Below are 25693 nucleotides of genomic sequence, written 5' to 3' on the forward strand. Positions count from 1 at the left end.
AAAGCATTAAAAACTCCAAGCAAAACTCGTCATGTTTTTAAAGTAAAAAATAATACAATAATAATAAATCATCATCACAAAATCAAATCAACTTAATAATAATCAAACTAAAATTACTTATAGGAATGCAGTAACTGTAAATCAGATTTATAATCCACAGGCGACGATTCCACGAAAAAGCTCTGAATGACCAGGTTCAAGCAACCAGAGGAAAAAATAATTCTCCTACCAGGCCGAAAGTTCGTGGAGTACCGAGCCGAGGTCCAGGGGCGAAGCCCTGGCCGGGGGTAGGTGGGGCGGAGCCCCCAAGTCCTCATAAAAAAAACAATTTAACTGTTTTTTTTATTTTTAAATAAACTACTACTAATTGAATAAGAACTGTCTGATGAACTCATCTTTGTTTAATACTTCACTATTAAATCTTATTGCCTTTTGTTTATTTCACTTTTACACTAAACACAATATTGCAAATTACCCGAGCACAACAATGGCGGAGAATTTTAGGTGCGTGAGAGCAAACGTAGACACTAACGCGCATGCGCACTTGTACCCAGGGAGGAAAAGTTACACTTTCTTCCCTGTACAGCGGGAGAAAAACCGAACTTTCGGCGTAGGTAGGAGAAAAAAATAATTTTACTGAGGTGTCAGCATGGTGTAGCTCACTGACATCATAATTCTTATTTTATTTTTAATACATCCCTACAACATCCTTGGGCCTGCGGTATGCTCCCAACATCTGCAAACAATCAAGTCCTACACACCCCGCTCGCCCCATAGGCGCGAACACCACGTATTGGCTTGGTTCCGGCGGTCACGGCTTGGTCCCCTGCCCGAAAAAAAGGCCCTTGTGAATTTAGTGGATTACGAAATTTTAGCAGTGCAGTGCTTTTGGTATAGCTGTTGTCCATGAACGACGATGGCTATTTTTTATAGTCCATAGTGAATGTGTAAATGCTTTAAGTTGTCATAAACGTAAATGCTCTAAATTATACATATTATAATTTTGGGATAGAGAGATAGCTCGTAGTTCGAGGGTCTTATCAGCGCCACGGGTACGGTCAAGCGAACTAAAGGGCTCCACCGGGAAGGAGCTTAGGAGTAGATACAATAATTTGTAGGAATATCGAATCACGCTCCACTTCGATAAAGCGGCACGACACGAGAACCCTCTCATCGTGGCCGCCGGTAACTACATTCCCGATCCTGCGGACAGAATGGAAAGCAGTCGACGTCACCCCAAGCACGTCATTTCGGATCCTCCCGATCCACTAACGGTGCTTTTAGGTACCTCAAGCACCGGTCATCCTTCTCGTCGAACCCGTCGCTTGCGACTAAAGGCTCGACGAGTAAATTAACCCTCAGACACAGCCCACTGAGTTTCTTGCCGGATCTTCTCAGTGGGTCGCGTTTCCGATCCGGTGGTAGATTCTGCGAAGCACGACTCTTGCTAGGGTTCGTATTAGCAACGTCTTCAAGTTTGAGCCCCGTGAGCTCAACTACTAGTTAAGGTTACGCTGAAATAGCCAGCTATAAATAGTAGCCGCCTTGGAACAGTAGTACTCAGGGTTGATAGATTGACAAATAAACGATATAACAAATAGAAATTAAGCCAGCTAAAATGCTTGTTACTCTGCTGCCAACAAAAATTGGTATTAAAATTTGTCATCCTATTACCTTTATTTATTTATTTATTCAAGGTGGTTATATTTGGAACCAATTTTATCTAACGACGAAGGAGAGCTGGGCACGAAATTTAAAAAAGTCGATCTGAATTTTCGACATGTGACCCGCATCATAGAATCGGACCCGAGAATATCCGCTATCTTACAATCTACGAGGCTACAGCCCATGCTCGATTCAATATCAGAACAATTGTTGGCTTGTCAGTCAGCTTTGAATCAATATATTGACGTAAGTAAATTAAAGTATTTTTTTTTTATTGCTTGGATGGGTGGACGAGCTCACAGCCCACCCGGTGTTAAGTGGTTACTGGAGCCCATAGACATCTATAACGTAAATGCGACATCCACCTTGAGATGTAAGGTCTAAGGTCTCAAGTATAGGTACAACGGCTGCCCCACCCTTCAAACCGAAACGTATTACTGCTGCACGGTAGAAATGGGCAAGGTGGTGGTACCCACCCGCGCGGACTCACAAGAGGTCCTACCACCAGTAAAATATATATGTATAAATCAAATGGAAATCTATGTATATAAAAATGAATTGCTGTTCGTTAGTCTCGCTAAAACTCGAGAACGGCTCGACCGATTTCGCTAATTTTGGTCTTGAATTATTTGTGGAAGTCCAGAGAAGGTTTAAAAGGTAAATAAATATGAAAATGCTCGGAATTAAATAAAAATAACAATTTTGTTTTTCCTTTGATGTGTCCCCCGTTGGACGGATTCCTTTTGTTTTAAGTTTATTTTATACAAAAGTTTAGGTATTTTATTCATCGATTGAGGTATTACGATGTCTGCCGGGTCAGCTAGTTTATTTATAATAATTATCACTGTTTGTAGTGCGTTTGAGGGTAGTGTGCCTGATAAACAATTTTTTTATTGCCTTTTTAGGTAGATGAGTATACGGCCCACCTGATGGTAAGCGGTTACCGTCGCTCATGGACGTTAGCAATGCCAGGGGCACAGCCAAGTCGCTGCCTACCATATCAATAACTATATTATTCTAGTTACTTCTTTTTATTAGTGAACATTGACTGCATATTTTGCAATGGATAACAATGGTGCCACACGGACCTGGTGGTATAGTTTGTCCTTTTAAAGTGAATGATGACAGGCTCGAGACAGGTTACATATCATAATGTTTCAGATTTTTTGCAAGTTTTAAATATTCAAAATATGTTTATGAGTGCCCAAAGATATCTATTAAGTTACTATGGCACATAGTATTTGTGCAACGCTTTCTCTTAAGCGCTTTCCAGTTTAAGCTTATAAAACGAAAATAAATATGAATTGCCTATATATTTTGGTTCTTTCTTTTAGTTATATGTATCACGTACGTTTAATACATCTCTCTTTTGCAGGAGAAACGCTCTATATTTCCAAGATTTTACTTTCTAAGTGACGATGATTTATTGGAGCTACTGGGACAGGCTCGAGCTGGCTCCGAGGGGCGCGAAGTGGTCATGCAGTCTCATCTCAAGAAGCTATTTCCGGGGATAACGGGAGTTCGCCTCGGCCCAGGGGGCATGTCGGTTACAGCTCTGTGTAGCCATTTCGGGGAAGTGTTTCAGCTGGATCATCCTATTGATATAGATTGCGCTGTAGAGGTGAGTTCTCCTTACTTCTTTATGGCAATAATTTATATTGTTTTTGTTATTAATTTCACATTATCTTATTTATTCTATTACAAAGCAATCGAGCTTTCCGATATCAGGTATTACAATATTACGTTACAATGATTAAGTTATAATATTTATAAAATGCGGGGAACATATTTTAAGCGTGTAAGCAGAGTAATTGGTTAAGAACAGCATTGCGAATAACAAATATAATTTTTTGTACTAAGTATTTTATTCATGTTTGTACATATGCCACATCTTGTAATTAATACAATTAGTAATTGATCGTGAATGCGCTAGTGATCACACAGAATTATAAACAATTATAGGATCTAGTTCAATACATCAGACTCGTTAAAAGTGGAAACTCTTTGTCTGCTTTTAAAACTCTTCTAACACACGTACATTCTCACAAATTGCACGAAGTGATTTAATGAGTTTTTTAAATACTTGACTGGTTATAATGAGTTAATGTTATGATTCAACAGGTCTGGCTTAAAAACTTAGAGAACGAAATCCGTTCTTCACTGCAGAACATGACTCTGAAATGTCTAGTGACGAACTCATTACACGAACAGGACCCGTTCTCGTTGCCGACCCAGATACTTTGTCTCGCTCAAAACATTCGCTTCACCGAACAAGCGGAACGAGCGATAAACTCTAAAGAGCTCCATAAATTCAGAGCTAATGTTGAGAAAGAGAATTTGTATTACGCAGAAGCGGAGACCGATGACGAAAACGAACGCCTCAAGAGGCAAGCACTTATATTGCAGTGCGCTTATTATCTGTCCGTCATCAAAATACTCATCGACAATAATGTAACGTCAACAAGCGAATGGATCTGGCGAAAGCAATTCAGGTATCGTATTTCATTAAATACTTCAACGCTGTGTAGGTTTCTGTTTATATACGTACTTTTCAAAGCTTTATGAGGATACGTTTTAGGAGAAACGTATAAAACCTTTTCTTTTTGTTTTTTTTTTTTAGATTTTATTTACTGAATACTAAGGAAGTAGTTGCCAGAATGGGATTAGCGCAAATACCGTATTCCTATGAATATCTTGGGACGCAAACGGGCCAGTTCGTGCGCACTGAAGTAGCCGACGAATGCTTCCTCATTCTCACTCAGGTATTTGAATTAATAATAATAAATAACTGGAAACTCTTCTTCTTCTGTATATTTTGGACTCGGCACGGTTTGTGCATTAGCCAGCGTCAAGTAATAAGGTTTTTATAATTCTCCGTTTTAATTATTTACAGTTTATGAATAATAAAAAACGAAGGTAACTAATCGCGACATAACATAAATGATTAAAAACAAATTAAATTTACAAATGAAATGATATGTGATGAAATATATACTCAGTAAAATGGTGGTCTTTACGAAGACTTTTTCATTGGACTTTTTGGAGGATCCCGAAAAACTATAATACGTCCAGCGGCTTTGTTTCATTTCCTTACAATTGTACACTTTCACAGATTCTAAACAGTTAATAAACAACCGTTATTACACATTTTAACCTGAAGGAACACTAAATAGACAAAATACAACAAATCACACAACTTCACTCCTCGCGTTCCCGCCAAAAATCAAACTGGAAACTCATTACGCACGGTCATCCGGTCTCAATTTAGGATTCCCTGTATTAATGTTACCAGAGACTGATAATCATATGTATGTTTAAATATATACATATATAGACAAGAAACTCCCACACAAAGAGCAAACAAACCTTCATCACACAATATGTTTGCCCGATGTGGGAATTGAACCCACGACCCTCGGCGTAACAGTCAGGAGCGCTAACTATTGCACCACTGAGTCAGTCAAATTTTGAAATATTAACCAGCTTCTTGTAAAACATGTTTGATTAAGAAGATTAAGATTAAGTAAGTAATCGCAATTATGTTTTTGTAACAGGCTCTACATCTCGGTTTTGTTGGCAATCCATTTGGACCAGCCGGTACGGGGAAGACTGAATCTGTTAAAGCTCTGGGTGGATTGGTCGGGAGGCTCGTTCTAGTCTTCAACTGCGATGAAGTAAGTACTTTTAAATTAAAATCACTTTTCTTGAAACGATAGAAACATTATATTAAAATCAATGCAAAGCATAATTATCTACGTAATTACAGAAAAATCCACACATTTAAGGATCCTAAACGAAGTATGATAATTTTGAAAAGGAACGAATACTATTATCCTTGTAATCTTATCCTTCATGGTGTATCCGGTATTTACTCTTTAGTTTAAATAGACTCCGGTAATCATCTATCGTCAAATAGGCCATAAGCTCATTGCTGGAAAAAAGCTCTGAAGCTTAACCTATTTCAAGTCAAGACCAATTACCGCACTCATGAAGAAATTAATGCCGCTACCCACCCTGAGACATAAGGGTTTCAATAGTATTCTTGTAAGTCTTTACTACTATTAAATATGGGATATTCCCCCATTATAATTGGGGCGAAATAAGAAACAGAAATGGAAAGAATTTCAGAGGGAGAAGTTAAATTAAGGCGAAGTTGCTGCTACCAATGGTATTATCATTGCAGGACCCTATCACTCTAAAATAGGGGTGGTCGCAGTTTACACGTGCAACGATTTCAGGCAATGGACGCGGAATGCATGGGTCGCTTGCTCACCGGGCTGGCGCTGAGCGGCGCCTGGGGATGTTTCGATGAGTTCAATCGTTTGACGTCCGACACCCTCGCGGCCGTCACGCACCAGTTCTCGTCGCTTCTGTCGGCCATGACCCACCGAACACCGGGAACTGTACCTACGGCCTCTCTCAATGGGAAAAATGTATGTTTTTTTTATTGCTTAGATTGGCACAGTCCACCTGGTGTTAAGTGGTTATTGGAGCCCATACACATCTACAACGTAAATGCGCCACCCACCTTGAGATATAAGTAAGATATAAGGCCTCAGTATAGTTACAGCGACTGCCCCACTCTTCAAACCGAAAGGCATTACTGTTTCATGGCAGAAATAGGCAGGGTGGTGGTACCTACCCGTGCGGACTCACAAGAGGTCCTACCACCAGTAAAAATATTCATTAAAGTTAACATTAAGATGGGATTATAAACCAACGTACACTACGTACGCTAATTATTATTGTTACAAACCTTCATAGTTTGTACGTTGATTTATCGGCTTTATCGTTTTTAATTTCTAATTTTGAAGTGAAAACTTCTTTAGAATCGTTGTGATTTCAAACCGGATGCAACGGAAAAAACGACAGGTAAGAGACACAAATACAAAAATGTGTAGGATGAAGCCAGCAAAGAATGAGACGGAAATATACATACTATTTAATACAGCGCCATCTGTGAGATTTTTTTTTAAATTTGTTCATGTGGTTAATGGTAGTGAAAATATTTAAGAAAAGAAAAAAATACAAAAGCAATCTCTGCGGTATACAGTACCCTACAAAGAGTTACATAGTATGAGGTAGGTACTTTATTTCATGGATATATTGCGTACAGAATATATTTAACTTAAATTTATTTTTTGTTTCACTAGTGTGGATGAGTTCACGTCCCACCAGATTTTAAGCGGCTACCTTAACTCATAGACATCACAACCACCATAATAACAATTAGATTGTAATACAGCTGTCCCATCGCACCAATCTGGATGTCAACATTTGTAAAGATTGTATTCGTAATTGGACAATGTATTTATTTTCTTAAATGGAGGGCTCGATATTTTTTCGGATGAGTCGCGTCATGAGATCTGCCCTGCTGTGTTCGACCAAGGCAGGAATCTACTTAGTCATGCAAAACATTTGAAATTTTAAATTTCGTTACTGTGTCAAAATGACAAAAAGATACAAGTGTGGTAAAGACGATGATGTTTCGTCCGATTCGGTAGTAGATTCATTCGCGAAGCAGCTGCTCTTGAGATGTTAGGTTTCCTTCGGAGGCGCTCGGTCAGCTGTTAGCAAATCTCACCCCTCCTGGCTGAGCCTTTCCTCGCCCAACTGTACTGGTGAAACTGGAATGGCCTCCGGGCCACCTGTAATTCTTCAATCATAAAAAAAAGATCTTTAAATACTTAAAATCCAGGTATCAGTATCGGTGTGGTGTGGCGTGGCGGCGACGCTGAACCCGTCGTCGCGCGGGTACGGGGGGCGGCGCGCCCTGCCCCCCGCGCTGCGCCCCCTGCTCCGCCCCGTAGCGGCCCGCCCCGCCGCGCCGCGCCTGCTCGCCGCGCAACTGTTCGCCGCGCGCTCTCTGCCGCACGCAGAGCGCCTCGCCGCAGACCTGCACGACGTCTTCACTCTGGCCAGGTCTCATTACATAATTGTACATAATTGATCTTGGAATTGGTTTCTTTTAGCTGTTTAGCAAGAACTTCTATTTAGAAAGAACTATCTGTTCGTTTCTACAAAGTACAAACTTAGTAGAAACGAACAGATAGTTCTTTCTATATTATGAAACCATAAATAAGTATAAGTTGAAGTGAGTTATCATCTTTCATAATGTAAGATAATTTTAGTACCGACAATTACGACACTGATCGTTGGCTTTGATTGTTCGTGGAAATCGATAAATTTTTGGAACTGCAACATTATACAACGAATAATTCATATTTTGGCTGTTTTATACCATAGGTATTAGAATGAATACCTTTTGATGTTCTATTAAAAATCTTTTTTTTTCCGAATGACTAAAATTAATGTTGGTTTCAATTCATTAAAATACCGTCGCATACGTTGCAGTGCGCTGCTGAGTGGACAGCGGCACTACGACTGGGGTCTGCGCGCGCTGAAGGCGGTGGCGGGGGGCGTGCGCGCGGGGGAGGGCGCGGGCGGAGAGCGCGTGCACGCCGCCCGCCTGCTCGCCGTCAACAACGTCTCCAAACTAACTGCGCCGGATGCACGAATGTACGTAATTGTTTATTAATCACGGATAATTTTAAACTTGGAATCTGTCGTTGTTTTCTACATATTCCTTGTGGAAAGGCGCTTTGAGCGATTGTTAATGAGGATCCCGACATCTCCTTTTTAACACATCGTACTACTAGCCATCGGTGCTTTCTTTAACATTGTGGTTCCAAAGAGAAACTGTCACGGATGGCAATAACAAAGTACGTTAGCATACGAGCACTGCACACTCCGCACCTATGTATGTATATACATACATCTTCTACAGAAATTAATAATAATTATCAAAAAATGTTTTAAGCATTTTCAACCAAGTTACAAATTCTTTCAAATCAACCAAGTTATAGGTAAATCCCCAAAAATAAATATTTAATCACTAGAAAAAAAACAATAATGCATTAACTTATTATTATATACATATTTTTTGCAGATTCCATAAAATACTGTCTCTCGTATTCGCCGATGTAAAAGATCTACATGCCACAGCTGATCCTATAGTGAACGCGCTGGAAGGATCCGTCCAGAATTTAAAACTTGTGGAAAATAAAGCACAGGTAAGTGAGAAACTGTCTTTCGGCAAGCGACGTTTTAGAAGGTCCTATAGTCACTGGTGTTAGTGATGTCATTAAAACAATGATATAAATGAAATTAAACCTGGAAGCGCATTATAGATGATCGCAACCATTTCAAGTGTTAAGGTAGCACACTAACGGCTCATTTCAAGCAACAGCCACCGTTCTCATCGAATGCGACTAAGGTACAACTTAATAATAATAATAATAATAATAAAATAAAAAATCCCTAAAATCCTACCTTACGTCCGAGGCGAACATCTGTCCACGTGGGGAGCGGAAACGCGTACTATCGAAACTTACGCGGCTAACAAGGTAAAGGTAACCCATTAATATGGAGACAAGACTAAAAAGAAAATTGAGAGGGCCGCTTCCCGGGGGCGATCGCCGGGGCACACCTGGAGCTGGCGCTGGGTGTTCCAGCATAGGATCCGTCAGCGGCGGAGAGTTGAGCAGGCGGGCTCCCGCCGGGGATTTACAACCCGAAAATGCTACAGCCGCCAACAGAAATCCCGATGTAGAAAGTAGGAGCAATAGCCCATGTGAACCTTACAGCCCGAGTACCGGTTCATACAACCCCTCGGTACAATCATCACCATCATCCTCGGGTCATAGAGGCTCACCAACGTCGACTATGGATGTTGCGCAGGGGGCGAATGCCTTTTTACCTGCGTCCACCAAAGCTGGCAAAACAAGGGTGCGCATGAAATGGAGCAGAGAAGTAAACCTATTTATCATGCGCACCTACTACTACGTCACTAAATTAGAAACAGTTCTGACTATTTACAGAAAAAAGCTGCATGAACATTTTTCACTAAAATACCCTAATGTAAATATTTCACAGCAAAGAATATCTGACCAAAAAAGGGCAATAGAAAGAAATAAACTACTATCTCAAGAAACCCTAGACCGACTAAAAGAGGAAGTGAGAAAACAGCTCGAAGACGAACAAACCAATAATGTTGAAAATGAAAAATTAAATTCAGAAACATATTCACACGAATATACGACACTTACTCCACAAACTATTTTAACGAAGAGAACACAGCAACATACAAATATTATCTCTAGCACACAGACCTCTCATTCATCCACTCAAACCGAATCAATAACTCTGCTGTTAGAAAATGAAGTCGATATTTTAAATACTAACCCCACAGAAGGGGCAACACAGACACAAGAAGTTAAAGATAAATTTGAAACGAATTTAACAATGTACTCAGGCATGGACCCTAAAGCAAGGCCGCCATTGCCTAAACTTAAATATAGCTCTAAGCTAAATGAACTGATACGTCTATTTAATAATGACATACTTGTAGATTACATCTCACCAGACACACAACTATCAGATGTACATACATTAACATATTGCACCGCCGTAACTATTTCGGAACAACTAAAATATAAAATTATAGCAAAAGAAGGAAACGCGAGACATAAAAAAAACCTCAAACCACCGTGTCAACAAAGATTGGAGAAGGATATAGCAAAATTGAGAGCAGATATTGGTAAACTGACCCAATACATAAATAATAATAGATCTAAAAAAGTGGTCCAAAGCGTTGGAACAAATATTTAAAAACACTAAAATACACACATCACACGAAAATGGCAATAAAAAATCTCAAGAATTTTTAGACACACTGAAACAAAAATTAGCTCTAAAAGCCCACAGACTAAAAAGATATAACAACTCACAGAAACGAAAGAATGAGAACACTATATTTCTAACAAATGAAAAACTATTCTACAGAAACCTAATGAAGCCGAAAACTGATCGAGACAATAGTAATATAGATATACCAACAGCAGAACAATTGGAAATGTATTGGGCTAGGTTATGGGAAAATAGTGCAAAACCTAATGACAAAGCAAATTGGATTACTGAAGAAAAAGAAAGATGGGATACAATAGAAGAAATGCAATTTGATGACGTGACAGAGGAAGAAATAACTACTATAACAGCTAGACTACATAACTGGAAATCCCCAGGTATAGATAAAATCCATAATTTTTGGTTTAAAAAACTAATTTGCTTACACAAAACAATAGCCAAAAATCTAACAGATATTATCTCTCGAAATCAAAGTATTCCCGAATTCATAGCGACAGGAATCACTTATATGATACCAAAAGGTGACTTCTCTATAGAAGCATCCCAATATCGACCAATTACATGCCTTCCGACTATTTACAAAATTTTAACAACAGTTATTACAAAGAAAATAAATTCACATATAGAACACAATAATATCTTAGCTGAAGAACAAAAAGGGTGTAGACGAGGCCACATGGGCTGCAAGGAACAGCTAATTATAGACTCAACCATCATGAAACACGCCACCACAAAAAATAGAAATTTACACTGTACATATATTGACTACAAAAAAGCTTTTGATAGCATCCCACATTCATGGCTGATCCAAGTCCTAGAAATCTACAAAATTAACCCTATAATAATAAGCTTCCTACGCAATATCATGACACATTGGCAAACCACACTTAAATTAAAAAACCCTCATAATTTTGTAACAACACGACAAATAGCCATAAAAAAGGGTATTTACCAAGGTGATTCTCTCAGCCCTTTGTGGTTTTGCCTCGCCTTGAACCCACTATCCCATCAATTGCATAATGACCGGGCGGGATACCGCATTAAACAACAAGATAACACCGAAACAATAATATCACACTTGATTTATATGGACGACATTAAATTATACGCAAAAAATGACAAAGAAATGAAAAAGTTAATAGATACTACCACGATATTCAGCAACGACATCAGTATGCAATTTGGACTTGATAAATGTAAAACCGTACATATAATAAAAGGAAAAGTCCAACCCGGTGATTATACAATAGATGACACAAACACAATAACGGCGATGGAACCAAGTGACCTTTATAAATATCTGGGCTTTCAGCAGCTCAAAGGACTCGATCATATAACAATAAAGCAATCATTAACTTCAGAGTACAAAAAACGTATCAATGCCATTTGCAAAACGAAATTATCTGGAAAACATCTTATAAAAGCACTGAACACCTATGCAATACCCATTCTAACCTACTCATTTGGAATAATAAAATGGAGCAAAACTGACATAGAACAAATAGAACGCATAACAAGGACTACATTAACAAAACACAATAATCTTCATCCAAAATCTGCAATAGAAAGATTGACAATTAAAAGACAAGACGGGGGTAGAGGCTTAATAGATATTTGGCATCTATGGCGTAAACAAATACACAGCTTAAAAACATTTTTCTACATAAAATCAGATTTAAGTGAAATTCACAGAGCCATAGCACAAAATGATAACAACTACACACCGCTAAATCTCAAACAAAAAGAACTAATAGATAATACAGAAAACCTAAGAAATAGAAACCCACAAAAAGACATGGAAGAAAACTGGAAGAAAAAAGCGCTACATGGACGACACCCTCATGACCTAAGCCAATCTCACATAGACAGCAAGGCATCAAACATGTGGCTCAAAACAGGAAGTCTGTTCCCCGAAACGGAAGGATTTTTAATTGCCATACAGGACCAAGTAATAAACACAAAAAATTACAGAAAATATATTATTAAAGATCCCACTATTAGAGACGATAAATGCCGCAAATGCAATACCCAGCCAGAAACCATACAGCACATAACTGGAGCATGTTCAACCCTTACACAGACAGATTACACTCACAGACACAACCAACTTGCTAATATTATCCATCAACAACTGGCTCTCAAACATAAATTGATACAAAATACAAACACACCGTACTACAATTATAAACCACAAACCGTTCTTGAAAATGACTCCTGTAAACTTTATTATGATCGCGCTATTCTTACCGATAGGACGATTCACTACAATAGACCGGATGTCACTTTACAAGATAAAAACAATAAAGTCACCTACATTATTGACATTGCAGTCCCGAATACCCACAACATTCAAAAAACGTTTACAGAAAAGATGACAAAATACACAGAACTTAAAGAAGAAATAGTTAGAGTTTGGAAACAGAAAAAAGCATACATAGTCCCAATAATAATCTCAACCACTGGAGTTGTCCCAAACCACATCCACAACAGCTTAAAGCTTCTAGATTTAAAAGATAACATATTTATTTCACTACAAAAGGCAGCTATCCTAAATACATGCAGAATAGTGAGAAAGTTCATGCAGCTTGAAGAAAACCAAACTTACTACACGCAATAAAAACTAGCATAATTATTAACTCATAACTAATGTATATTACTTGGCCAAAAGCCCGTATATACAGTTCCACCGGCTCTGTCGACAGACTGAACTGAGAAAGGGGAAACATGTGTAAATAATAATAATAATAAAGATCATTTATTGCCTTTCACATCATAAAATGAAATACAAAAAAAAGAAAAGCAAAAAAAAGAGAAAAAGGCAAAAGGAGGTGGCTCAGCTATTGCTGTTCAAGGTTGATAAATTGAACAGCGCTGATTTTCAGTCACCCCCGTTTCCCTTTGGTTCTTTGCGGGAATGAAGACTCCGTACGTGTGTACATACTCAGAATATGATATAAATTAGTAAAATTAGTAAATTATAAAAATTTAAGAAAAAACAAAATAAAAATCAAATTAAATGGTGAACCCGAAAACAAAACCAAAAATTTAAGAAAAAAACAAAACAAAAATCAAATTAAATGGTGAACCCGAATACAAAACATAATAAGCACACAGTAATAACAACCTGTGGGCAGCTTAAAAAAAATATAAAAATAAATAAAAATTTAATAAAAGGAAGTTTTCACAAGCAAGGATTAAATTAGTTACAATAAATACTATAAATTAGATTAGTTTTTGTGAGTCCAAAAGAAATGATTTTAAACGATTAATAAAGCCATGCTTTGTTACAATGTGACGAATAGGTGGAGGGAGATCATTCCAGCAATGCGTAGCTGCGTATTTAAACACAAAGCACAAAGCACTGAGTTTCTCACCAAATATTTTCAGTGAGTCACGATTCCGATCCGGTGGTAGGTTCTGTAAAGTACTACTCTTGCTAGGGCAGAGGTTAGTAAAGACTCTGTTGAGTACTACACACTCCATGAAACCTGATTAGCGCCTCGTTGCTACTAGCAGTAAGTAGGCAACGACAAAGTAAAAAGACAGCTGCAATATGCTGCCGACCCTAAACCAAACTGTTCTAAAATAACCCCTTCATAATGTTGCAGTTACAAAAATGCATCGAGTTATACGAACAGCTACAACAACGGATGGGGGTCGTGGTGGTGGGCCCGCCCGCCTCTGGGAAGTCTACGATTAGGCGTCTACTTAAAACAGTACGTTAATATGTTCAATTCTACCCACAATTACTTATAGGTGACGCAAATTGAACCCTCAGAACGCAAACCGTCGATAGATCGACTCTCTATTAATGTGTATAAAGTGCGGAATGTCGGAATGTACGGACTTGTACGGATGCTTCTTATATATGTGAATAAGTTAATATTACGGTTTTACATAACAATAAAACCGATATTATGTGCCGAGAAGGAAAACATACAGCATTGTATTATGAAGAAGCAGTGTGTACTTAGCTTAGATTCCTTGTCTATGTCCAACCATAGACCGTCAATTTAGTTCCATCTTTAGCCGCTAGGTGCTGCCAGCAAGTATAAAGGGAGCGCAGCCATCTTTGATCTTCATAGTCTTCACCAGGAAGAACTTCCTGCAATGCTGTATGTTTTCCTTCTCGGCACATAATATCGGTTTTATTGTTATGTAAAACCGTAATATTGATGTGCCTTTGGAAAACATACAGCATTGTATTATGAAGACGTGTTTGTTATCTGCTGGTGAAATTATTAAGCACAACGCTATGATGAAATAGGTAAAGCCATAATAAAATTATGAAGCGCAATGATAATGTTCATAATTTATATAATTATTAAATCGAAAAAACAGTTGTTAACTTCCACGTTAATTCAATAATTAAAAAATATTTATAAGTTTGTAATAACATTTTATCTTGTATATACAAGAAAATGTATAAATTGTATAAATGATGTATATACATCATGTAGAAGTAAATGTGTTGAAAAAAAGAATCGTGAGGATCTTTACGAAGCTCTATTATTCGGCGATAATTATTGTAAACGTTTGGATGATTTGCAATTGCCTCTAGAAAGTATTTCGTCCATTGGTTCATTATCAATCCATCTCAGAGGCTACTGCTGATCTACCACTTCTTAGAGATGCGTTGATGCCATTACCTCGTAAGGTTGAACGAAGACCAGTTTCCAATTACAGTACGGGATGCCGCTTTTGTGACAACACACATAGTTAGAAAAAAGTCCTTACGAATCTTACCGGGCATGTCTTTAGTTTCATGTTTAGAAAGCACTTATGCAGATTATTGACGAAAATGGATTTCAATTTTAGACCCAAAGACTGGTATCAGAAAGATGTTTTTCTCTGTTATCAAAGAAACTGTCTTTAGAAATGTTGAGCAAAGTAAGGTCATTAACTCTGCGTCCCGTAGCCAGCAACATGGTTGTTGGTGTCCTTCAAGCTACATTGAGGCGTGATGTGGTGGCTGGGTTTGAAGAAAACCAGTTTAGAACTATTCTCGGATCTCATGTGAATGGGACTACACTTAGTAAAATTGTAATAAGTAGTTGAATTTTGTTTAGCTATTCCGATGGCTTTTTTAAAATAGCAATTTTTATTAGAGAGCTTGAGAATGTTTGCTGTCCTACATGTATTTCGCCCACAGAAAGTTGACAGCGCTGCTTTATGATGCAGAAGGATTGTTTTATAGGCAAAATTTTCTTTTTGGAAAAGAAGAAAGAATTTGGCAACATCTGCAGACTTAGGATCAATTTTAAAACTGTAGCACCATATGCACCATCTTCTAGTTGCTGGTAAGTATGCTGACAAAGTGGATTGACACCAGCTAATTTTCAACAAATCTTCTTCTGTTTAGACCAGTCATTATTTGTACAACCTCCCCCCCCCCCCTTTCTAAGCTTTCAGGGTTAATGTTTAACCTGTGGAGGAGGCAGGTTTTGGATTTCGTGCGAGTTATCTAGCGTTCGGGATCTGAGGGCTTGGAAACCCAAATGCTTTCGCTCAGTCTGGGAACACTACCAGGTAGGTTCCCTAAACACTGTTGAAGTGAGTCAGTACTTTGGGGAGAAGGTTGAGAGGAGGAATTCTCCATGCTAGTTGCATCCTCTACGGTCTGCTGAAGGTATCCAATCTTGGTCGGCGAATGGGTTTATATCCGGATGACCCCACTTTCGAAAAAACTTTTGTGGTCACTTGTGGTAAAAAGTGCCCTCTCGCAGGTTGATTTCCTCGTGATAGCCTGTCGGCTATGATGTCGTATCTCCCCGAGAGATAAGCTGACAGTTATCTTGAACTTATCGCTTAGGTTTAAAAATCGAAAGGTCAACGTTAGTGAAATACTTTCAGATCCATTTTGATTGTCACTACCATTGCAAATAGCTCTTTTGTGGATGAGCCGTTTCTGTTGTTGAGCTGACCATAGACAGGACGTTAATATTTTGTCTAATTGTAACCCCTACCCATGTCCGAAGCTTCCGTTGCCAGGAAATGGTTGGTTTTGGGTCTCGGCAATGTTTGACATGTGGCTCCGCGTCAGCACTGCATTTGTAACCCCTACACATGTCCGAAGCTTCCGTTGCCAGGAAATGGTTGGTTTTGTGTATCGGCAATGTCTAACATGTGGCTTCGCGTCAGCACTGCATTTAATTGTTAACACATGCAGGATGGCCTGTTTTTTACCCCTTTTCTTGAAACTTCGCAAGAAAATTTGCAAGTTAGCATAGATTGATGTAATTCCGTCAGAGTTTGAGCTAGGATGTTGTTGAGTGGCCACTTCGTTTCTCGCAATTTTCCATCGAATCCCTAGACATGTCATCTCTTGAACCAGTGTACCAATTGATTTTTTGTAAGGCTGACTTGGTAGCCCAAATAATCCAAGAGCTTTACAGCTTATGTGGCCTGAAGACTCAACTTGGACTTCTTTTGATGGACCTGGTGGGATTTGCGTAGGTGGGATAACACTCAACATCCCTTTGCACGCAATGTTTCCGCGACCGAGCATGCTATGCAAGCAAAAAAGGTGTATTTGTCTTCATGGACCAAGAAAAAGTCGCGTAGGTAGGTTAACATTTGACTTCCCTATGTACGTAAGGTCTTCGCGACCGAGCATGCTATGGGAGCAAAAACGTTTATTTGTCTTAGTGAAACAAGATCATGTCGTGTAAGTAAGCTAGCACTTCGATTTTGCACGCAATGCCTCCGCGACCGTGCATGCTGTGGAAGCAAAAAGGTGTATTTGTCTTCAAGGACCAAGAGAAAGTCGCGTAGGTACGTTAACATTTGACTTCCCTATGTACGCAAGGTCTCCGCGACCGAGCATGCTATGGGAACAAAAACGTTTATTTGTCTTGGTGAAACAAGATTAAGTCGTATAGGTAAGCTAGCACTCGACTTTGCACGCAATATCTCCGCGACCGAGCGACCGAGCGACCGAGCACCCTATATAATGGAAATTGACATGCCAGCCCAGATAATCCAAAACCTTCACAGCTTCTGCAGCCTGAAGTTTCAACTTGGATTTGTTTTGGTCGACCAAAAGGAAGTCGTCTAGGTAGACTAGCACTCGAGTTCCTTTTGCACGCAAGGTCTCTGCGACCCAGCATGTTATGGAAGCAAAAAAGGTTAATCCAAAAGCTTCACAGCTTCTGCAGCCTGAAGTTTCAACTTGGATTTGTCTTGGTCGACCAAAAAGGAAGTCGTCTAGTAGACACTAGCACTCGAGTTCCCTTTGCACGCAAGGTCTCTGCGACCCGCATGTTATAGAAGCAAAAAGGTGTGGCTCTGAAGCCAGACCGAAGGGTAGGCATGTCATTTCATACTAACTCATAAGAAGGTACCGATTCCTTCCTGGAGGTACTGATACTGGTACCTTGGTACTGATCCTCAAGAAGTATCGACGAAATTTTGCGACTGATACTAGAAAAATATTCCTGAGAAATGTTCAATTCTATCATCCAGTCCCCTGGGTGGAGAAAGTTTGGTACCTAGGTGTCCGAAAACAGTTAGGTGTTTTATCTTTACGACCTTGTTCAACTCTCGAAGATCCAAAATTGGACGCATTGATCCGTCGCTTTTCTTCCGCAGAAAAAAGGTTTTTTTTTTTTTACGGTATTTGGTAACCATACATGGTTTACAAATTATTATAATTTTGGTGGCACTCAGTGCCTCCCGTCGGTGTCTTCAATTGCCCCCCTCTGGATCGTGCCAGATGTTACAGACTATGATTGTTTATAATGTTTGGCTTACCTTTTGTACGAGATCGTGACAAATAGGATTGTAGCCCTCCGAGGGACTGAATAGATTTCAATTTACTATTATCAAACAAAAATTCCTCAATGAGTGGTGCGTTGGCAACAGGATACTTTGTTAGAGACCACGGAAATTAAACTTTGACGTGTTATTTCTATACATACGGCCCTTTTTTTCCGTATACAATTTAAAACGCTTTTTACGGGTAACTTGTACGACGGAGACGATTTGTCAAAGTTTTCAGTAATTATGTTACAAAGATTATTAGTTTAAATCTGTTGTGTTTTTGTCAAAATTTCCGTATTGACGAGATCAATTTGTTTACAACATTTTTCGTTACATTCAATTGTTACACACAGTTGGTGCATTATTAGATTTACAACGTCACTGACCTGGTGGGATAACGAGCCGATTCGCAGATCGACCGTTACCTTTGAATCCCGTCGTTTCTTACGCAGAGACTCCTTTTGTTCTTTTTCGCTTGACGAGCTGTTCGAACGCGAGGCGTCTCCATCGCGTCTCGCCTGGACATCTTCCCTCTCGGAAATTATGGAGCTTGACTCAATATCACCTCCAACAGATGACGCGTGATTCATGGCGTCCGATGATAGGATTGGTAAATAATACTCGTAATGATTGCAAAATAACACTCATAGAAACACAAAATAAATATTTTTTGCAATTAATAAGAAGTCGAATAAATATTTGTGGACTTGCGACTTCACAGTACGAAAGTACACAACGCTATGAAGATCAAAGATGGCTGCGCTCCCTTTATACTTGCTGGCAGCACCTAGCGGCTAAAGATGGAACTAAATTGACGGTCTATGGTTGGACATAGACAAGGAATCTAAGCTAAGTACACACTGCTTCTTCATAATACAATGCTGTATGTTTTCCAAAGGCACATCAATATCATTTATAAACAGCCATTTAAAATAATTTTGCTGTATACTTATCATTGGTTTTTGTATTTTTTTAATATAAGTTTTTTTTAATCACTACACAGTGAAAATAAGCTCGGCACTACAAGCGTTAAAACCCATAAATATTGTGTCTACCAAATGTCAATATCGTCAATGAAGTACGTAATGGATGGGGGGATAATACTTTAATGAAAATATAATCAATTGCACTTGTTCCTTTTGTTTTACTACCATATTCCGTATTCCGCATCTTAAGGGCAAAATATAGGAAATGCAAATAAAATTTTAACTGATTAAATGCTGATATAATGAAACTGTTTTACTAATCACTTTTTTATCTCATAGGCCCTCTTACAACAAGGAAAAACTATAATGGAGTACGTAATAAGTCCAAAAGCAATGAGCCGCGACTGGCTCCTTGGGCACATCGACCCTGACACCAGGCAGTGGACGGACGGGGTGATCTCCGCCACCGCCTTGGAGATATCCAATCAGCCGCCTGGTAAGTATACGGCAGGATCTTATTAAAGTAAAATCATATTACTAACTAGTAAAACCTAGTTATGCTTTTGACACCTGTCGTACTTTGCCGGTACTATAGACGATTTTCATAAAAGTCCAATAAGTTCTGTATAAAGTTCAAACTCAGTCAGATAAAAGCCCCTCGTCACAAAACGAGTAACAAACAATCATATTTATCTATTTGACCCCAATATCGTCATCATTGTGGCAGATTGAGCGTCGTTATATTTAGTGACTTCTATGAATTTTGATAACTGTTGACGTTAAGTATTTGTCGAGATTTTTTTGCTCCTTCAAGTGCCAGTTAGCTGTCTTTTTTAAATCTGTCTTCAATTTGACCCTCTAGTCTCGGCCACTGCGTACTGTTTATATTATTGTTCCCTATACTGACTGATTAATAACTAGCACCTCTCCCTCCTCCTCGCGTCGTTTCCTCACTGCTGAGGGTCTTGACCATTATATTTCGACAGGATTTTACTCCTCGTAATGTCCCGCCAGCGCCTCCGATCATTGGCCGCATGAAGGGCGTCGAGGAATGGGATCTCTAGTGTGGTGCGGATTTGTTCGAACCACCTTGTCGGACTGCGCCCGCGCGGTCTCTTTCCCTCAATCTTCCCTGTCACGAATAGTCTCTCTAAGCTATCCGGTGTTTTCCGAGCAATATGACCGAAGTATTCGAGTGAGCGGCGAAGGCAGAGTGTGGACAGTCTTGTCTTGATCTGCAGTTGGTCTAAGATAAACAGATTTCTTCTCTTCGCTCTCCAAGGTATCCGGAGCATTCTTCTCCAACTAGCACCTAAGCTCTCTTCAATAAATGAATGGCAATCAAAATGAAAACTCCAAAACAATAATTGATATTGAAGTTAATGTCACGCTTTGCCTCGATATCTATACTAATATATAAATCTACAGTGGTTTTTACGGATTTTCCGTTATAAAAACTGAACCATGCATCCGATTGACTTGAAACTTGGTATCCATGTAGAAAATACATTACTTAATGGATAGGCTAATATGTATATGAGTGTTGGACTCCATATACCAGTTGTGGGGGTGAGAAATAATGTTAATTTTAATTGCCCAGCGAAGCGGATGGGTACAGCTAGTACTACATAATTTCCAGATGTATGGTCTTGGGTTGTGTGCGACGGAGACATAGACCCCGAGTGGATTGAGTCTCTGAACTCCGTGTTGGATGACAACCGGCTGCTGACGTTGCCGTCCGGCTGGCGGGTGCAGTTCGGGAACAACGTCAACTTCATATTCGAGACGCACAGCCTGGAGCACGCCTCGCCCGCCACCATCTCCAGAATGGGAATTATATTGATGAGGTAAACCATTTTCAACCTTATATCCCTAACATATAAAGCTTCACTTCTGCTTTTTGACTGTTTTTGAATATAAATTGTGTTATGGTGTGCAATAAAGTGTATTCTCTCTCTCTCTGTCCCTCTTTACCTTGCTTATATTTTAGACGGGCGTTAACTAGATAAACTATAAATGAATTATCGATTGAGCCAGCCACTACGTAAAATAATTGAGTGTGGTAAATATGTGATGATGTTTAGAGTATTTTTAAGTGGTTAGTTATTCGTTTTTATAGATCAAATGCTTGTTATCTATTAACTATCGGTTCCTATTTTGTAAAGTTTAATATTAAAGCATAAATGTTATTTAAACGCTCAGAACTCTGTTCTTAAATTTAATGTCAGTTGCTATTAAAAAATTGTTTGACAAACAGAGGACAAAAAGTATTTTTACGTTATATGAATATTTAAAACTTGAATTGGAAGAAAAACAAACTTAAAAAACATAAAATAGTTTTGAACAGAAACTTTTCGTGGTTACTTCAAAATGAAATATAATTTTAAAACAGTCCAATTCATTTTTAATATTTATTTATTAGGTACACAATTACACATCACAAGCTAAAAAGATACATAAAAAACACAAGTAAAAAGAAACAAAATCTGGCTTGCAACATAAGCTATGTGCGCTCGACAAAATAAGACAAAGTGCTGAATTATTTGAACAATTTTATGTTACAAATTGAAACATCTGATTCAGTCCGTCTGTTTGATACGTGTTGAGCAGCGATGACGTCAGTTGCGAGCTGGACGTGCTGCGGGGCTGGGTGCGCCGCGCCGACCACGAGGCCGCCAGCCCGGCGCTCCCGCTGCTGCAGCGGGCCGTCGCCGGCACCGTTCAGTGGCTCCACCGACACCAGGGCGCCGCCCTCACCAAGCTGTACAACGTCGCCGTAGTCCGACAGATACTTACACAGTTCGAATACCTAGTTCAAACCGCGAACGCGATCTCGACTCAACCCGGTCCCGAGGAAATGGTTATATGTGCGATACAAAGAAGCGTCGTCGACTTATTGAAAGAGGCCGCCGTTCCCAGTTTTTATGACGAGGTAATAAGCCTTTAATTTATTAGTATTTTTTTATTACTAATAAGAGTCGTCGTGGCCTAACGGATAAGACGTCCGGTGCATTCGTGTTGAGCGATGCACCGGTGTTCGAATCTCAGGCGGGTACTAATTTTTCTAATGAAATACGTACTTGTAAATGTTCACGATTGACTTCCACGGTGAAGGAATAACATCGTGTAATAAAAATTAAACCCGCAAAATTATAATTTGCGTAATTACTTGCGACCTTAGAACTTATATCTCAAGATGGATGGCGCGTTTACGTTGTGGATGTCTATGGACTCCAGTAACCACTTTACACCAGGTGGGCTGTGAGCTCGTTCACCCATCTAAGCAATAAATAAAAAAGAATAGATAGAAGCTCGCGACGCACCTGGTATTGAGCTGTCACCGGATGCCATAGACATTAACCACGTCAATACCGCCGTCCATCTTGAGACATGAGTTGTAAGACTCCGTTTTTACAGTATAACAGTTTCACTACAGAAATAGGCAGCTTACAAGACGCCAGTACAGTAAACATACCTATTAACAACTAACAGTATTGAACTAGTTTATTATTGTTTTTATATGGCGTACGCAAATATCATAACGATAGCTACGTACATCGCTCATAAGGGAAGTTACAAGTTACGAGCTTTTACTCGAGAGCACGTGTGACCGGTTGCGAGCCTGACACTTGTCTATGGACTTCAATTAGATTAACAATAGATATGTTAAATTTAATTTTGCAGATAAGGTATTAGATACGCTTAACTCAAGTTTAGCCTTGAAAAATAAATATTATATCCAGATATCTTCAGTGTTGGGTCCTCCCCCGCCCGAGCCCCCGTCCCCCAATGAATGGGTTTCGGAGTCTCTGTACATGTCGGCCAGACTCCTCGCCGTGGAGTCCGTCGTCAGGGCGTGTCTGGCGTCCGACTCGTCTCATCTGCTAATTGTAGGCCCCGATGCGTGTGCTAAAAGGTAGAACAAATTAATAAGTGAATTTATCTCTTTAGAAGTTTTTTTCTCTCCCCCCCCCCACTCATAAAAACAATTTAACTGTTTTTTTATTTTTAAATAAACTACTACTAATTGAATAAGAACTGTCTGATGAACTCATCTTTGTTTAATACTTCACTATTAAATTTTATTGCCTTTTCTTGAGTTTAGAGCAGACGTAGACATTATCGTGTATATTTAACTAATATTTTGTCTAACACGCAATGTAATATAAAATGACACGAAAGACCTGCGGTTTCAGACAAATCGAGAACACCTACTATTCTTTGTTTAAAAATCTCAATTAAAGTACCTGACGCCTTTTCATTCGAGATCTTTCTACTTTTAGTGCGTTAGTGGAACACATTCTGAAGGAGAGCAACAGTCCTGTAATAACGATTGACTGCACGCCTATATTGGAGCCGGCTGACATAATACGCGAACTAAAGAGGGTCAGTATAATTTGTGTATGCGATGTGATCTACTATAGTGAGTTAAACGTATATTAGTGTGGTTATCAGTCTTTGGCTAACTAATGCAAAATTTAATCTTCACTCTAATGATTAAAGGCAGGGTACCTGGTATGAGAGATTAATATGAAGAAGATGAAGTAAAATTTCTTTAGGCACGTTCAGAGTAAATTTTAACTCGCGACAGATTCTTTACTGCTAGAGAGAAAAGATACAATTTGGAACGAGCGGTAATGAGAAAACAGACAGACATATACATAATTTAAAATATATATAAATGGTGAAGAGGTCTTTTTCTCTTATACACAGCATTCGCTATTACAAGAGAAATTTGATTTAAGGATGAAAAATGAAAAAAACCACAATACTACACACCCCAAAAAAAGTTTCACTTCTTTCGCGTGCGCTAAGTTGCACGCGAACTTTTAAATTTATTTATTTTCTTCTCCTCATTAGAAAGGACACATCTCATTCATCTATCTATATTACGAATGATACATTTTGTCAGCCTTTTTTTGTAACGGGCTTATAAAGCTCCAATAATTATTCATGAATAAGATTGATGAATCAGAAGATTTAGTTTGCTTCTGTATAACTGTACAGCACAATGTCGCTCGGTCCGGCGGCGGCGGCGCGGTGCACAGCGGCGCCCGCACCACGCTGTACGTGCGCGGCTTGCAGCGGGCGCGCGCGGACGCCTGGGGCTCCTGTCCGGTGCACTCCTTCCTGCTGCAGGTGAACGAATAGCTAAATAACAATCAGTAACTGTCGCAAAACAATTGTCGACTTACAATATAAAGTTCAGCATAAGACGATTTCGTAAAAGTTATAGGAGTTTACGACTCTGCTAGTGTTAAGAAATATTTGTCTAATATTAGGTTGTTTTTTCTTGAAAATCGACTAGAAAGTAGTAGAAAGTGCTGATTTTAAAGTGTGTACGCAAGCAACAAGGATACACGGTTCTAAAGCTAATCGGCGGTACTAATATTTACTTTAACAACACAGGAAAAAATGTCCTTTATTCAGTTTACTTATTTTGGGAAATTAAAGAACTATATACCAGTAAAGTTTCATAAATAAGACATAACATTAAAACTAGTTAGTTAGTAAGTAGTTGGTAGTTCTTCTCCAGCTACGTACCAGATTAGTTTTTTCGTCAAATAATTGTTTCGTTTACAGAAAGCAGTTTTTATGTTATTTTTTGTATTGTGTTTTCGGTTTCACGGAGTATAATGTTCGTGCGTTCCAGTTGTTGCAGCAGGGCGGGTGGTGGAGCGAGGCGGCGGCGTGGTGCGCGGCGCGGCGCGTGCTCGTGCTGGCCGCCGCCACCGCGCCCCCCGCGCCCCGCCTCGCTACCGCGCTCGCCCGCGCGCACCTCGCGTACGTACCCGTAACTACTACACCATTAAAAAAACTAACAATTTAACTCCCTTTTTTGGCATAAGTAGGCTGCCGAGCATACGAACTACCTGTTGGCGTATGCCAAGTACGCAGCCAAAATCTATCGCTATCATTTTTCATTTACATAAAAAGTAATATGTTTGTAACTAGTCTGTGGTTGGATTTTGATGTCTACAACATTATATACAAGTCAACATTAACTCACTAACATAATATTTAAATAACTCATCGACACTTTTAATATAAAATAAACGAATACTGAGCTGATTTAATTGCTACATCGACCTAAAATTATACTATTTAATATTATCTATACTACATTATATTCTAGCGATCCAGACGAGGACGAACTATTACAATTAGCAACGAACTACTTAACACAATCTGTGGATAAAAACATTTCAGCAAAGGAGATTACAAGTCTCGCTTCTAAAATGCTATCCCTATTCCAAGAGGTAAACAAATAAATTTGAAAAAGTTTAATTACACTGTAAAAATATATTATAAAAGTAAACTGCTGTTTTCGATCTAATAAATACATCCCTATTAAATTATTCACGATAGTAGTCGCTTACCTCTATTTTATTATTAAAGGTAACCGAGATATTTAATACGCGACCTCATTACAAATGGAACGCGTCTCATTTGAAAAAGTGGTGCGAAAATGTGAAATGGTACAACCCGAAGAACACCGAAGATCTACTCACGGTAAATACGAACTTTCAACTGTCGAGTTCTTTTTTTTTATAAATTAATCGAAATATGTCACGGGAGCTATTTTAAAAGTGTCTTAGGAAACAAAATGAAAAGTAATACAACAGTTGTTAACT

At 39.0% G+C, this 25693-nt stretch overlaps 1 protein-coding gene across 1 annotated transcript in view; it reads left to right on the forward strand.

Annotated features, from left to right (window-relative positions):
* LOC101738046 (cytoplasmic dynein 2 heavy chain 1) overlaps window positions 1-25693 on the forward strand; it is an 88851-nt gene that overhangs the window by 37623 nt on the left and 25535 nt on the right. Inside the window, exons 25-43 of the mRNA XM_038014778.2 lie at window positions 1698-1911; window positions 3041-3286; window positions 3787-4157; window positions 4286-4427; window positions 5220-5339; window positions 5904-6098; window positions 7364-7587; window positions 8020-8184; window positions 8615-8738; window positions 13980-14087; window positions 19398-19554; window positions 20698-20905; window positions 21669-21990; window positions 22802-22974; window positions 23342-23444; window positions 24066-24197; window positions 24712-24842; window positions 25195-25318; window positions 25458-25571. Coding sequence (XP_037870706.1) covers window positions 1698-1911; window positions 3041-3286; window positions 3787-4157; window positions 4286-4427; window positions 5220-5339; window positions 5904-6098; window positions 7364-7587; window positions 8020-8184; window positions 8615-8738; window positions 13980-14087; window positions 19398-19554; window positions 20698-20905; window positions 21669-21990; window positions 22802-22974; window positions 23342-23444; window positions 24066-24197; window positions 24712-24842; window positions 25195-25318; window positions 25458-25571 — 3373 coding nt within the window. The remainder of the gene's footprint in view (window positions 1-1697; window positions 1912-3040; window positions 3287-3786; window positions 4158-4285; window positions 4428-5219; window positions 5340-5903; window positions 6099-7363; window positions 7588-8019; window positions 8185-8614; window positions 8739-13979; window positions 14088-19397; window positions 19555-20697; window positions 20906-21668; window positions 21991-22801; window positions 22975-23341; window positions 23445-24065; window positions 24198-24711; window positions 24843-25194; window positions 25319-25457; window positions 25572-25693) is intronic.

This window comes from Bombyx mori, chromosome 13, assembly GCF_030269925.1.
Source record: "Bombyx mori chromosome 13, ASM3026992v2".
Lineage (NCBI taxonomy): Eukaryota > Metazoa > Arthropoda > Insecta > Lepidoptera > Bombycidae > Bombyx > Bombyx mori.